Below are 15098 nucleotides of genomic sequence, written 5' to 3'. Positions count from 1 at the left end.
TGAGCAACAAAGGGCTTTAACAGTTGGGGTGGTTGCTATTAGGGTGAACTGGCCCTTTAACTGAGCTCCAGTGGGCGGGGTTAGTTATGCTAATGTCCATCTCTCTCTGTCAACATGGTCATTTAACGCCGTATCAGTCAATAACGTTCAATAACTGCCCATGCAGTTGTGGGTTCAGCTTTTATAATTATTAGATAATAATGCAGCTGAAGCGCGGGTTTTAGCTGCTGACCAGTGTGGTGACATTTCACAACAATTCAACTCTAACACCAAACACCCACTCACGTTGTGTGTGAGGAGTGCCGATGCTGTTTTGTCAACCAGCTAGCATCAGCTACGCCTACGGGCAAGCTGCTGTTAGCATTTACGAGCTTGCTTTTATTTTTATTTTTTACACAAACGAGCGACGGTAGCGTCATTTTGTGCCCGGAATTCGTGAATAATAATGTTGTGCTGCAAATAGCCAGCGACGCTCTCTATAAAAGTAAAAAAAGTTCGACATACCGACATATCAAAGGTAAAGTAACGAAGCTAACGTTAACTGCTAGCTAGCTGACGTGTGAGCTAACCAGTGATCGCTGGTCAGCTCACTTTACACGCTAACGCAGGAATGAGCAGACATGAGCGAATGCACACCTTGACCAACATTACATGTTGGTAATAGTGTTTTTTTTTTTAACGACAACCGTTTATGTGACGGACCATGTGAGCGCTCACAGTAGCTAACATTAGCGAGCTAACAGTACATGTGGTAGTGGTCATCAGGTGGAAGCTCCTGTACTTCTGATCACAAATCAATATCTTTATCGACAGCCTGCCCATCTGAGGACGAGGCTCAAACGATCGATCAATTATGTTAAACGTTAGCTACACGGTCGATTGACAAGTAATTAAAAAGTAATTTACAATTAAAGCATTTTAAAGGGCGATGAATTAATTGTTAAGGTTTGTTTTCAAGCTACTGTTCCAGCTTCACAGTTGTGAGGATTTACTGCTTTTTGTGTTTGTTTGACAGTGAGCTGAATATGTTTAGGGATTGTTAGTGTTACTTGGGAAAACCATCAATTTGATAATACTCGTTTTATCCAAATAACAAAATGATTCAACATACTTTCATATAAGACAGTCTAAAGCAGTAAATATTCACTTCTGCAAGGCTGAATCCAGTCAGTTTAGTTTTATATTTGCTTGGAAATGCAATTACTCCATTATTAAAATAGTTTCAGAAGAACTTTCTCTTGATCAACTAATTGATTAGTTAACTAATTATTTAAGCTCTGCGGGAATGTAATTACTGTCGAGATAAAATACATTCACCTCACTGAGAATGTTGCAATGAAGAAACTGTCAGTTTATTGTCGTTTAAATGTCGATGTCACTGCTATTGTTTTCCATTTTGTTGAGTTCTGTCTTGGATCTGCCTTCTATTCCTGTCCTTTGTGTTGTCCTGTTGTCTTCAGTAACATGCTTAGATGTGCATGTACTTGTATTGTAAATGTTTTAAGATCAATAAATAAAATCACTGCACGGTACGTTTTAAATCATACATTATGGTCATCAACACATATTGTAATTTAAACGTTCCTCGATACAAAGGACACATTCCTCAAAATATTATACCCAACAAAAAATAAACACTGAAGATAAACGTTATACCACAACCAAGGAAAGTGTAACAGCAGCAAAGGGAAGAACAGATGTATAGATAAGTAACCATAAAAACTACAATAGAGGGAAATAATCGATTTGCACTTTGTAAAGTGTTATTCTTCTCTATAGATTTGTGAGACCATGGATGCTCCAGCTGGTTTGACTGTCCAGGTGTGCTTCCCCGGTGCCCGTGCTGCCGTCTTGGACAATCTGAACCGCCAGCGAGAGGAAGGAAGACTGTGTGACCTCTCCATCCAGGTGCAGGGGCAAGTGTTCAGGGCCCACCGCTGTGTGCTCGCTGCATCCTCGCCTTACTTTCACGACCAGGTGGGCCAGGGCGGGTCAGATCCATTCATTTACAATAAAGTGTCGATGCTTTCACTCAGCCCCAATATTTCAAAAACTCAGTACGTCTTCTCTGCTGTCACTCGACAGGTGTTGCTGAAGAATGTTACGACTGTTTCCCTGCCCTCGGTTATGGACCCGGTGGCCTTCGAGAGTGTGCTGAGCTCGGCCTACACGGGCCAGCTGAGCATCGTGCACGATGACATCGTGAACTACGTCACCGTGGCCAGTTTCCTCCAGATGTGGCACATCGTGGACAAATGCACGGAGATCCTGAAGAGGCCCCGGCCCTCAGCAGAAGTCAGCCCTGGGGAGGCCGCCGCCGCCACAGCTCACCCCGGCACCGCGTCCCGCCAGCAGTCCCCGAGCAGCACCGACTGCTTGTACCTGGAAAGGGAGGGAAGAAGGAAGGAGAGGAAGCCGGATGCCCTGCCCCCCTTAGCCACGTGGAGACGTCCGCAGCAGTTCCCCAGATGGGGGCGACCACGGCCCTCATCGGCCCAGCACTTGGCCGACTCCCAGCTGGACGCCCTGGCTGGCTATGCGGAGGGTGATTACGCCATCTGCGAGGAGGCGTGGGTATCGGGCCACACCAAAACCAGCCACTTTGCTCACGATGGACTGGGCTACAATGGCCGGTACCACGGGGGGTTCCCCAGTGGCGAGGCGCTAAAGCAGAAGGTCAGGTTTCAACAGCGGGGAGTGCCGCCGAGCAGCGACAGGCTGCTTGATAAGAATAGAGAGATCGGGGACAGTGACGAGACACAAGAGAAGAGGAGGAAGGAGAGAAGAGAGATTGAGGCAGACGAGGGAGTCGGAGAAGCAGCGGTGGAGAAGAAGGGGGGCTTTGCACAAATGGGGCACTGCGGTACGATACAAAGACCTCATTTCACTTCAACCACAAATAATTCTAACATACATTGAGTTCTTTACCTAAGAGGAATTTTGCCGTAGGAAAGAGGGTCACTTCCTCAAACTAGGTCACTTGTGTGGTAGACACGTGAACTTATTTAGGCATTGGTTTCGAGATTTTGATGCTGACGGGCACATTTAGTCCAGTGTCACCTACAAAGGTATTGAGATGAGATACACAGCCTTATAGTGTGTCTGTTCCTATATGCGTTACACGTGTTACTTCTCCTTGTGCTGTGTGTGGCTTTGATCTTTGTTTCTATATTTATTCTGCAGACTTCCGCCCAGTTTCAGATGAGAGTGTAGGACAAGCCACGGGGAAGGCGAGTGTGGAGGAGATCAAGGACAAAGTGCAGAGAAGTTTGGCGGGAAGAGACCCCTCCTCAGACCTGCCCGGCGTTCATGCTTGCCAAACGGGTGAAGGAGTTCCGGGCCCCGCCTGTCCGGTCTCAGCCCGGCCGCAGTGGCAGACGGGTCCCTGGTCTCAACAAGAGCAGAGGCCTCAGGACGGAGGGGGCGGCAGCTGCAGTAAAGACGAGGATGAAGGTGACGAGGAGGACGCGGACTTTCAATGTTTCTCGGAAGGGACGTTTAGCCGAGGCACATATGACGAGATCCAAGATGGCACGGGACAGGTTTCCCAGAGGCCTTTAGTGCCCGTGTCCCCCGACTTCACCATGGCGGGGTCAGAGGTGAGCTGGCCCTCCACCAGCGCGGGACAGGGTAGCTCGTCGACCCCCACCTCAAGCCGCCTCCTGTCTCCATCGTCTGCTGCATTTCCACCGCCCTCTTCGCCCCCGACGCCGTCTTCGTCCTCCTCGGTGTCCCTCGCCGGCGCCCCCTACACGGGCAAAGTCCACTTCTGCCACTGCGGCAAAGCCTACACCCTGAAGAGCATGCGTGACCGGCACGTGAAGATGCAGCACCTCAACCTACGGCCCTTCGGCTGTCCCGTTTGCACAAAGTCCTTCAAGATGAAGCACCATCTGACCAAGCACCTTAAGACTCACGGAGGACTGCGGCCCTACGAGTGTGGCCTGTGTGGGAAGAAAGTCATTTGGAGGGACAGCTTCCTCAGGCATCAGGTCCGATGTGAGAGACTCGCCTCCAGCTCCTCAGCCAACGGCAACAACGAGAGCGCACCTGCAGCCGACGTCGACGGCAGCTTCGGTTATGGATTTGAGGACGGCGAGGCTTTTCTCGCGACGGGAGGACATGTGAAAGTCGAGGAGGTGGATTTTCGCGGGGAGATGGAGGACGGGATGCGTGGCCTCCTGGGCAGCGTGTCTGGGATTGTGGACGAGCTCAGAACTCAGTCGCAAAACTTGGACGCCGGTAGTCATGTTTTTAAAGAGGAGGCGAGTGAGAGCTTTAGCGGAAATTAAACGTTAACGTGTAAACGGCGTGCGCACAAATACACACGATGACTGTTCTTTTCATGCCATGGATGTTTTGACAAAAAAAAAAAGGAACAATCCTATGCTTTTATCAAGTGGCCCTTTTTAATGTGTGCAGTGCCACATAGCCTCAGTTCTTGTTAAGTGATGCTGTAAACTGTACATATGTGTTGTAAATGTACCTCTTGGGTCCAATTAAAGTTAATTTGTATTTTGCACATAAATTATTTGCTATTTATCTGAATTAGAAAATAAATACAAGGGCATAAAATTTTTTTTTCTGCGACACATTGATGTCTCTTCAAACTATATAAAGGAAGGAAATCTCAGTATATGTGGTAATAACGGCATTTTAGATTTTTCTAAATGATTATGCTCATTGGATCATTTCAGAACGGTCCCTTTGCAGCACAACGGTGAAGCACCAGAGGTCTCTCTTGCTCAACGCTACAGAATCCCTTTCCTGTGATCGAACTGTACAAAAGCTCCTCACTGTGTTTGAAGGAAGCATCCTCCATCAATTCCATTAAAGACCCAGAGACGCTGAAAGATGATGAGCCAGTGAATGGGACTCATTTAATGTAATCGGGTGTATTTAGGCAGCCCTTAGACATTGCCGTCAATGGCAAACATGAGGTTGTGACCATCACCAAAGAGCAACTGTATCATGAGGAACACATGTATCACATACTGTAATGCACTCCATATGTAGCCAGTGAAATTAGGACACAGAATGGGGAATTACACAACAGATAGTTGACATTGTTTCTATCAAAGTAAGTAAGAAAGCTTTAATACATTTGTGGGGCAATTGTTCTACTAGACGTCTCTGTGAACAGAATCAGTGCTGCCTGGGGCAAACCATACTCGAAGCCTTGCGGTATATTTAGTTGTTGCTGTGAATGCTAAAATGCGTCAAATACAGAGAAGTTGCCTGGGTTTCGTGCCGCCGAGCCAATTATCGCAGGAACATTGCAAGCAGGGCAGATGGAGCTCCTTGCTAATTGTGATCCTAGCGGCAGATGTCCTTGAAAAGTTCGATCTCAGCATTATGTCTAATGATGTGAAACATTGGTTTCCCCACCTCCGAGCATCATCCTTGTTCGGTGTTACTGCAGGACAAAATGTACAGCTGGACTTAAATGAGATTGAAATTTGTTTTCAGTTCGTACAACACTTTGACACAGGGATTACCGCCGGAGGTGGATGATTGGCCTCCAGAGGATTTTTCGAGAGTGTGTGTGAGTGCTCAGTTATGGATCATGGGTTGAGTTTGGGGCTAATACATACACACTTTCTGTTTCCCTCTTCAATTATTCAGCTGCTCAGTAAACCTTGAAGCCGGTTGCAGTCTCTGCTGTCGTCATGGTTACAAACATCAATGTACCATTTATAGCAGGGGTGTCAAACACCATTTTATGTGGCCCGCGAATCCGAGAGCAAAAAAAAAAAAAAGTAAAAAAAAATAATGTAAAAGTCAGAGGAAGGTCCGGCAACAGCCGCTCCCCTTGTGAGCAGGGCAACCATGATGCTGATGTGGCCCAGAGTGAAAATGAGTTTGACACCCCTGATTTATAGGGTCAAACTGAGTGTTTCTTGTAATGTTAAAGCATTTCACCTCGAATACTCGGTCCATACACTGTAAATGTACAGTCATCAGTTAAAAGAAATGGGGAATTCCAAAGCGGGAAGACAAGGCGAGGGTGCGAACTGTTTTCTAATTTTTGCCACTTTGGATTTATCGGAATAAAACTATCAAAACATACTTGGACCACGGATGTACTAATGACAAGCCCTCTGGGCAGCTCTACTTCTTCGTCCTCTCATGTTGGACTGAGGACATGTTGGACTCTACAGCACCTCTCGAGGTACAAGTGGTACTACAAGACGGGACGGGCCGGGGCTAACTGGTTAGCATGCTCATGCAACACAATACATAGACGTCTTTGACATGACGTCAAAACTTTAACGTCTTCGCATTCTGTTCATATTGATAGCTCATTTTTTGGGATGTTTGAAACTTAAATTCTGTCAAGATTTTTAACATTGCAACTTTAAAGGAATAGTTCAACATTTTGGGAAGTTCTTGCAAAGAGAAGCTCGACACACCTCAAGTCTGTGTGGTATAAAAGGGCTGCAGCCAGTAGTGGGTTAGGCTAGCTTAGCATAAAGACAGCTGGCCTGGCTCAACTCCAAATCTTAGTTTTTACACTTTGGTTCTTGTACGGCTAACAAACAAGTTACTAATGTGATACTTGGCAGATTTGTCCAGTGTTTGTATTCTTAATGCTAAGCTAAGCTAATCGTCTTCTGTGTCCAGCCAAGGCTAACTAAAAGTGAATGAGACATACAGTAAATGTGTCTCATTCTATTTTGGCTTAAAAGATCCGTAAAAAGGGAAAAGAAATGTAAGTATGATCCAATGAAGACAGCAACATTGTCCCGATTTCAAAACATTTAATAGCTGAGAGAAGACATAACATGTTTATTTTTAGTTAGGCTGAACAAAGGAAACAACACTCCTGTAGCAACACCACATCAGCAAAAAACAACAACACCTTTACAGTACTGACCATCCCGTTAAAGTGAACGTACAAACAGAGCATGTACAAATGAGAGTGGCGATGTCATTTAGAACAAAATTAAATCACGTGTCAGAACAATTGAATTCAACATTCAGTACTCCTCCTCCCACCTCGGGGGCTTCTGCCTTAAACCTTTGAACCACTTACTGTCTGACCATCAGATAAAACCAACTGTCTGTCGTTAAAACCTCAAACCTAATTTAAGAAGCAACCAGATAACTCACAATAAACGAGATCCATGCAAAAGGTATAGAAAAGAGAGCATTCTTTGGTTATGGAACAGTGCATTTGAAAAGGGCATTTTCATTCATTTGTTTTTGGAATGACATCATACTGTACATCTTCATTAATTACACTAAGGCACAATGAAACAAATACAGTTGCATTAAGATAATATTAGAGTTCATATACTGCAGGTTTCCAGTTGTGTTTTCAAATGCTTTGCGACATACGATCCACTCGAGCACAAACAGACCACTCTCCGCTTAGGTTTCACGTGTGGAATTTGGGGTGTGAGTCGGGTTTATACAAAGCAGCGAGACACACAAACGTGCCACTCGTCTACAAAATGCACGCGACGGGAGACAAATATAAAAAGCAAACATCTGCCGGGGACAGCTGGACACTAGCACCATTGGACCAAGATAACCGAGGGATGGGGGATGTTTTACTAAAAGCATGACCAAACCTCTTCTAAACAGCGAGACGAGCTATATCCGTGGAAGTAGGATTAGAACAGAGACAGGCCTGGTGACCACTTGCAAACACTCTGTCAATGTCACCGTCGAAACACACAGGAGGGTTTGTGTTAGTGGGTTAGCATTTCTTGAGGTTGTGAGTCCGCCGCTTGCTCCCCTCCTTCATCTCGTCCCGTCGGCGTCGGATCTGCGGCCTGGTCCTCGGCGGAGAGCTTAGAAGATGGTGCTCCAGCGTTTTGGGGGTGGACGGGACTTGGTTTCTCCCTGGAGAGAAGAAGGAGGGGGAGGAGGAGGTGGTTGAGAGAAAAGTGTGTTTTCTATCCCCAGAGATGGCATCTATTAAGAGCAATCTGGGGCGAAGTCATTTTCAGTTCGAGCTGTGCGGAAACTTCACGAGAGATTTGATTGTCGACATTTTCACATTTATTGGGATTTCTAGGAGATCATCCACACTGAAAATGAACCCCTTACAAAAGTCGAAGTGGAGGGTATTTGCAGAAATGAATGAACAGTTGTGTGAGAAATGCAATATCTGGGTTTACGTGTCGGTGTCACTGCGAAAATGAGAAATGTCGCTCCTTAAGCTGGTTAGTTTATTATGATGACAGGCTGCTGTGAAAGCGTGCTGATGAATGAAACTGAAATGGTGAATCATTATACTGTATTTATTCATTACTCACTGGTCTTTGGTGAGAGCATCACTGTTGCATTTTAGGGCAAACACAGACAGGAAACAGTGTTTTATGAAGCCCAGTCTTGCAGGTAGAAACAGGAAGTATATTTGAGTGAAACAAGGGGGGGCGAACGTGCAGTAAGCTCACCAGGTTGAAGATCTTGGACAGTGTGCTTTGATCTCTGCGTCTCCTGACCGGCGACTTTGTGCTCTCGGCACGCGGCGACGAGGCCTAGAAAAAGACGCTCTGTAAGCATAGATGGAGACCTGGAAGCAGGGCCTAAAAGCACGTTTGCTGCTCTGTCATTGCGTAACCTTTAAACCAGACGTTTTAATTCACTTTACATTGATGGCCTTCTTCTCTTTCAAGATGAGACACATTTTGTCTCATCAGAGCAATCGGAGACGTCCCACTACTTTTTGACCAAAGGCCAAAAAAAACAACTGTTTAAAAATCTTACAGGGGGCACAATTATTGCTGTTGAATTAAAAAAAAACATATATCCACAAATATAAAGTATTTCAAAAATGAAGAAAAAACTTGCTTTGTGTACCATCCATCCTATGCAATTGAATTAAGATGAACCTTTTGGTGTTTCGACTGAGTTTTAAATGTGCTTTGCTACAAGCTGAATTTCCTTTGTGGACAATAAAGGTGGAACAGGTGTTTTTTTGTCATAATTTTAGAAGTTATATTTGAGTCAAACACAGACGGCAGGTCTGTGGTTTCTCTGCAACAGCAGCAGCAGTGTGAAGTGGAAGAAGCAGTGCTCCCTGTTCTTCCATCCGTTATTGTGAGAGAATAATATGTTCGAGTCGTTGGGTGGGGGGGGCGGACGGACGGACATGAAGACGTGACAGGAACCAGACTCGGATAACGGCAACCTTCAGGGGGGGAAAGAAAATGGACGACAAGGACGAGGTGAGGTCAGCGTTGAACTGACCCGCACAGAGGACACGGGTCCTTAATCACCGTCCAATCACACACACATATGACATGGCTGTCCCAGGGTCGCCTGACAGATGGGAGGACACAAAGAAGGTGGGAAGCCACAACAGATGGATCGGTGAGTCATCTATTGGCACAGAGGGTGGAGGTGTTACAGAGAAATAGAGGTGTGAGGGAGGAGGAGGAGGAGGAGGAGGAGGAGGATGCAGGCCAAGAGGTCCTGAGAGAAAATGTTTACCGGTTGTGGTTCATAAATAGTCGAGCGGTTTCAAAGTCATCCAGAGGCAGCGATTCGCTCTGGATTGAAGCAAAGAAGAATTTATTGCAACGTCATGAATTTACCAATGAGCCAATACTCTCTTTGACTGATCAACCGAATGAGAGGGATTTTCCCGTGACACCCGTCAAGAGTGAGCTTGGCCTTCCAGCTGCTGTATGCAGATGCTGGCGAATCAGCTTTTTGTACACGTCTTGAATCGATGCGCTCGGGTTTAAAAGATATTCCTCTTCAAGGAGGAAAAAGCACACAGTGGTGAGAGAGACAGGACGAGCGTGGGGGTTAGGTAACGGGTGCGCTGCAGACGAAGAGCTCTCTACAGACGGACTTAAATGGGATCGTTGCGCGCATACACAATCACACACACACAAAGAGGTGAGGTCAGAAATGGGGCTTTTGTTCGATTCGAGAAGGGAAGTTGTGACGTACCAAGCCCAGGACGTCTCTCCACTGGACATGAAAAAGAAACAGACAGTGACATGATGAGATGAGATACAGTGAGCGGACTGTAGTGGAACCTGTGTCTGCCTCATCTGAGAATCATCCAGTTAAAGATATTAAATGGCAAGATTAGCAGCGATGTGGTGGTATATTAGAGTAAAAAATGGGTGCTCACTGATGATCACCAACATAGGTTGACACTTTCTTTTCCTCTTTTCTTTTTTAAATGCATTCAGCCAACTCACTCTGGAGTCGACCCCAGTGGTCCCCAACATTTTTGGTTTGTGACCCCTTAAAATGAAGCGTCCCCCCTAACACTCCCCTCCATCTCCATCTTAAGAGTGTGTAGAAATGTTAGCCACGCTAGCGGTGTGAAATACCTTAACAACTTTAGAATGTATTGTAAATTAAATTTGGTACAGACATTCATGGTCCCCGGAGGATGAAACTCTCCTGACTTTTTATTTCGTGTCACCAACAGGGTGACGTGAACGGGCGTAATCAGTGGCTAATACTACCATTAGTGCTTCAGACGGGCCAAACTGCACTACTGCAAAGTAGTGGATTGAAACGAAATGACTTTAGGTTTAGAAAACAAAATTACTTGGTCAGGGTTGAGAAAAGATCGTGGTTTGGATTCAAATAAGTACTATGTAAGTTACGTAACAAAAGTACAGTAAAATAAGTCAACTTTTACTTATTTTGCTGTACTTTTGTACACTTTTTTGTACTGGTTTCAAGTGTTTTGCAGCCGTCCGTTCATAAATAGTTTTAATACGAAATATTCGCAAACCATTATTTCTCGTTTTTGTGTAAATGCCTTTACATTTAAAGTTCATTTTCCCTACAGGATGAACCCTGATGAGTTCAGTGATCCCTGGAAACTCCTTCTAGCGCCGTCATCTGTTCAAAATGTCAGTTTGTCCAATACTTTGGTTTATGTCAAAGAAAAACTGATGACGTTCCAATCACTCGCTGTAATTGCGCTAACAGTGTTAGGCTATAGGATTTAGCGCTCATTAGCAAATGTTAGCATGCTAACACACAAGATTGTGAGCATGCATTACACCTGCTGAACACCAGCATGTTAGCTGTGTCACTGTGAACATGTTAGCATGCTGCCATTGTGAACATGTTAGCATGCTGCCATTGTGAACATGTTAGCATGCTGCCATTGTGAACATGTTAGCATGCTGCCATTGCCATTTAGCTCACTGCACATCGAGCATAAATGATTTTGATGGCATGAGTTTTTGACACGACAATGGCGGTGAGCATTAGTGCACTACTTCATTTGTTGTCTGAAGTGTGTTCGGGTCGGATCCACTCGGGGGCGGGGCTAGCGGCTTGCGATGCTGTCTGACATCTAATGTGATGCTCCCACTGGGTGGTGCCGAAGTTATAAACTCCCACACATAATGGCTCAAAGGTATCCAATGAAACCCTAAGTGGATATCGACTAAAACGCTGAAAACAAAACATCATTCAAAACATGCAGTTGAAATTGGATGTTGAGAAATATGATGGCGAGCAAAATAGAGAAGGAATGTCACGTCTAAAAAAGTGACCAGAAGTGAATGATCAATGCATCTCTGCATCTTCACCCTGCGGCTACACCTCTGGAATGATCAACAGAACAGATGTTGTGAAGAAAATGAGACTCACCCTGGATTTAGGACGAGGAGAGGACACCTGAGAGACACCAAGCAACAACAACAACAGAGTGACTGATAGAACAACAATCACTGTTTTGAAATCAACAAATGTTTGAGCTGCTGATTGAAACTTCCCCCTCTTCCTGTTTTTATTTTTCATCTGTATCTGTATGTAAATGAAGGAGTCATGCAGCTTTGCAATCAGTGAGGGAGCCGAGGGAAGCAGTTTAGCTTTGAAAACGCTGCCGCTCTATTGATGCCAAGAGTCTGAGCCAAAGTAAATTGAAAGAAGACACTCGTGCGGTATAAGTTGGAGGAAAATGATTTTGTTCTGTGTTGTGGCTTATGCCAATCGTAGCAGTCTCAGAGTAATACATGAACATTTTAAAACTGAATACAAAATGTGACTAAACCCGAGGATGTTAGCATGGCGCAACAAAGCTGACTTTATGCACAACATGAAACCATTTAATCAAAAGAAACTCACGAAGCTCCTGAAGAAATGCACCACAGCATTTTCATTGGTCCGGCGGCGAGCGGAGGTTTGCTGCGGTGAGGTGGCCAGGTGACCCCGGAACGAACCCTGTGAGGATCAACAGGGGTCAAGTAACTGCATCTGTTTGGTAAATGCTACTGTGGAACCAAATTGGAACAAAATCTAAGTGAAACAGAATATGTTGTACAATTACATGAGGGATTTAAATCAAATCCTACAGAGGACTGTGGATCCACACACACCTCACTTGTTGCTAAAAGCTGCAGATTGATTTATGGATGGATTTTGCAAAATGTTATTGGTTGAAATTGGCCGGCACTGGTTTACGTAAGCGTACGTCATATTTCTTTATTATTTAGAAGTAAAAGATGATTACATTTTGATATGAAATTACAAAGAAAGTGACCTGGGGATGTGATCTAAAAGGGTCAAAATAGGCATTTTTCATTTCATCTCGACTTTAAGCGCCATGAATACTCAACAGCATTGTCAAGTATTTCTTTATGAATCATGAGGGAGTAGCGTGGTGTGAGCTTGAAAAGACAGTCAGTCATCTTGCCATAAATCGGTCCAGGATGCACCGTACCTCCTAATGTTATAATTACAGTAATTATAGCAATTTCACATCTCACAATATACAGAGAAACAGGATTGCAATCATGTGAGATGACAAGAAATCTGCAAATTGAATCAATTAGAGGCAATTAAAATACTAGAAGGAAAAAGTATGAAAGGTTTACAGAGTGAAGGAGAGTAGTCGACTATAGTGTGATATCAGGTTCATCAGTAGCTGGCTGACACACAACCTCCAGAACAGTCTCACACACCTGACTGTCTCTGTGCAGTCTGACAACAAAATACATTAATGTCTCTTCCTCTGATTCACGTGTATTTGTTGTACTATGTTCTGCTTCAGCCTAAAAAGATACCTTTCATAGATACCCATCTGTGTGGCTTTATTTTGGTGCAGGACAGAAAGCCTGCAACATCTGAGGGAAAAGATCCAAGCTCAGACAATAATAAGGGCGCATACAAATCCACAAAACCGGAGAGACTTGGATGTCAGATGAAAAGGAGCGCGGTGCTGCATGAGACCTGACTGCCGAGTAGGGCCCCTCCCATCACAGAGAGTCCAGGCTTGAAGTTGAAAGAGTTTTTTCTTCTATTTGCAGCTCAGGGCCAGGCTGACATTACAAACATTGTTTCTTTAACCTAGTGCACTGTGTAAGTTTACTTACAAATTGGAAGAGACAAGATAAGAGCACAGGTGAGCTCGGTTGGCAAAAGGAAATAAATCTTCCAGCCATAAAAAAAACTGCTCTGAACATGAATTCATTTTTTTCAATGACATTGAAATCATCATGTTTCTCACAAAATATAGTGCAGGCCTGGTGGACTTCTGCCTCAATATTAAAACTCAGGCCCAAAATAAGGCAATCGCCGATACAAATCTCAACTAAGGAGCGTCTGTGTCAGTGAGCCATCAGGGCTCCTCGCTCCTTCAAGCAACTACTGTCAACATTTCTCATTGATTTTTATTAAAAGTCTCCTGGAAGCTTTGGAGTAGAGCTGAAGGAGATAAGAGATGTGCTGTCTACTGCAAACCCTGATTTAGATTTGTTTTCTGTGTATTTCTTAATGGGTTGTGAACATTTCCCTGCTACTTAAATGTCTACAAACCCAGTGGATAATCTATAAAAATGTATCTTTTCATTGCTTTTCTTAATTCTTTAATATTGTGGATGACTATAAATGATTCTCTCTTGAATTACTAACAAATGTTCAAAGAACAAAAAACAAGTGCAGCGCAGTATTGCAGTGCAATGAGGTTCTAACATTAAGTTAAAGTTTTAAGAAGCAGAGAAGTTCTGGAAGAAGAAACACCCAGAACCATCCTTTTGATGCAGATGCATGGACGCTCACCTTGCTCCGTTTCTTTTTGTCTCCTCCAAAGAACTTTGTAATCTGATCCATGAGACCGGGGTTCTTCTTTTTCCTGCTCTGCCCTGAGGTGCTCGCTGTCGCCATGCCGGTGGTTGCTGAGGTTGGGTGGGGTCGTCCTCTCGCTGTCTACTCAGTAGTCCTCTTCCAAGCCGGTCCTCAGCCCACAGTGCCAAACACTCGGCTCTGCTGCTCCTTCAGGGTGGCTCGCTGGTTCTCTGACGCGCCAGGGGGGCCGTCTTTGAAGGTGTCGCCCCCTCCGGTCGCAGGGCACCATGGGACATGAGGAGGGTCAGGTGTGGTGGGAGGGGGGGGGGGGGGGGGATGCTGCTGGATGATGCTGCTGACCAGTGAGGTCCATGGCTCTGGCTCGGCTCCAGGCATTCTTCGGGGCTTCAGTGGCTGTGTCAGTCACTGCCGCCCTCTGCATGGGCCAGGGCCATTGTTCCTCTCCCCCCCCATCTGCTTCACCCCGGCCTCAGGGACAACAAGGGTTATCTCTGAGTCTGCACTCACACCCTGATGCAAAGCAGCCCCGCAACTCTGTGGGGCCATTGTTGAATCAGCCTCATATATCCTCTCAATGGATGGTGTTTAAATTGGATGTACAGTCACCCAGTTTAACATAAGGAGAGGCCTGGAAGACAAGAAAAGCTTCTTGTGTGGAAACCTGTGGACACGGGCCAAGTATCTGTGTCTGATACAATAAACTTGTGGTGACTTTGCATGTTTGGATTTTGTGAATGTTTGTGTTTTCATATTGAAACCATTAAAATCTAAACAGTTCCAGCTATGACAGAGGTTTATGGCTAATGGAGCTTTACAGGTTGAATATTTAACTTACAGATTTTACCAAACTGGAATGCAATGGGCTACCCTCTGCTGTCTTTAAGAGGCTGTAGCAAGTCAATGTTGGTACCAACAATGTCACGCTAGCTTGTCGGGAACAAGGCTAAATAACGCCCCAAAGTTATGCTCCATTCTGGTGAGGGAAAAACTGGTTCTCTGGATACCCATGAATCTTCCCTTTACGGACATGCCTACTTTATGATAATACCAACAGACATGAAATTGCATAA

The 15098-nt window shown here is 45.0% G+C and overlaps 2 protein-coding genes across 3 annotated transcripts; one reads left to right on the top strand and one right to left on the bottom strand.

The window, feature by feature from the left end:
- The first annotated feature begins 134 nt into the window (after nt 1-134).
- zbtb22a (zinc finger and BTB domain containing 22a) lies at nt 135-4945 on the top strand. The gene is made up of 4 exons (XM_079176507.1): nt 135-517; nt 1780-1977; nt 2086-2863; nt 3184-4945. Exons 2-4 carry the CDS (start codon nt 1792-1794, stop codon nt 4290-4292), a joined length of 2073 nt encoding a protein of 690 aa, XP_079032633.1. The 5' UTR covers nt 135-517; nt 1780-1791; the 3' UTR covers nt 4293-4945.
- A 1802-nt stretch (nt 4946-6747) lies between these two features.
- Nucleotides 6748-14185, bottom strand: mbpa (myelin basic protein a). 2 transcript variants are annotated; one of them, XM_079176678.1, is made up of 6 exons: nt 14002-14185; nt 12070-12165; nt 11593-11619; nt 9916-9936; nt 8409-8492; nt 6748-7851 (listed from the first exon to the last, which is right to left on the bottom strand). In XM_079176678.1, exons 1-6 carry the CDS (start codon nt 14104-14106, stop codon nt 7801-7803), a joined length of 384 nt encoding a protein of 127 aa, XP_079032804.1. In that variant the 5' UTR covers nt 14107-14185; the 3' UTR covers nt 6748-7800. The 2 variants fall into 2 exon arrangements, with proteins under 2 accessions (XP_079032804.1, XP_079032805.1); XM_079176679.1 differs by lacking the exon at nt 9916-9936.
- Between the last annotated feature and the right edge of the window lie 913 nt (nt 14186-15098).

Source organism: Pholis gunnellus (genome assembly GCF_910591455.1).
Source record: "Pholis gunnellus genome assembly, chromosome: 16".
Lineage (NCBI taxonomy): Eukaryota > Metazoa > Chordata > Actinopteri > Perciformes > Pholidae > Pholis > Pholis gunnellus.
This window is presented reverse-complemented; position numbering and strand designations above follow the sequence as displayed.

Excerpts from the sequence above, each read along its gene's own strand:
- zbtb22a (XM_079176507.1), top strand. The coding sequence starts at position 1,792 with ATGGATGCTCCAGCTGGTTTGACTGTCCAGGTGTGCTTCCCCGGTGCC. Across the intron at positions 1,978-2,085 it reads CGCCTTACTTTCACGACCAG|GTGTTGCTGAAGAATGTTAC; the intron begins GTGGGCCAGGGC and ends GTCACTCGACAG. Across the intron at positions 2,864-3,183 it reads TGCACAAATGGGGCACTGCG|ACTTCCGCCCAGTTTCAGAT; the intron begins GTACGATACAAA and ends TTTATTCTGCAG.
- mbpa (XM_079176678.1), bottom strand. The coding sequence starts at position 14,106 with ATGGCGACAGCGAGCACCTCAGGGCAGAGCAGGAAAAAGAAGAACCCC. Across the intron at positions 11,620-12,069 it reads TGCATTTCTTCAGGAGCTTC|GTGTCCTCTCCTCGTCCTAA; the intron begins GTGAGTTTCTTT and ends GGTGTCTCTCAG. Across the intron at positions 8,493-9,915 it reads GGAGAGACGTCCTGGGCTTG|GCCTCGTCGCCGCGTGCCGA; the intron begins GTACGTCACAAC and ends GTCTTTTTCTAG.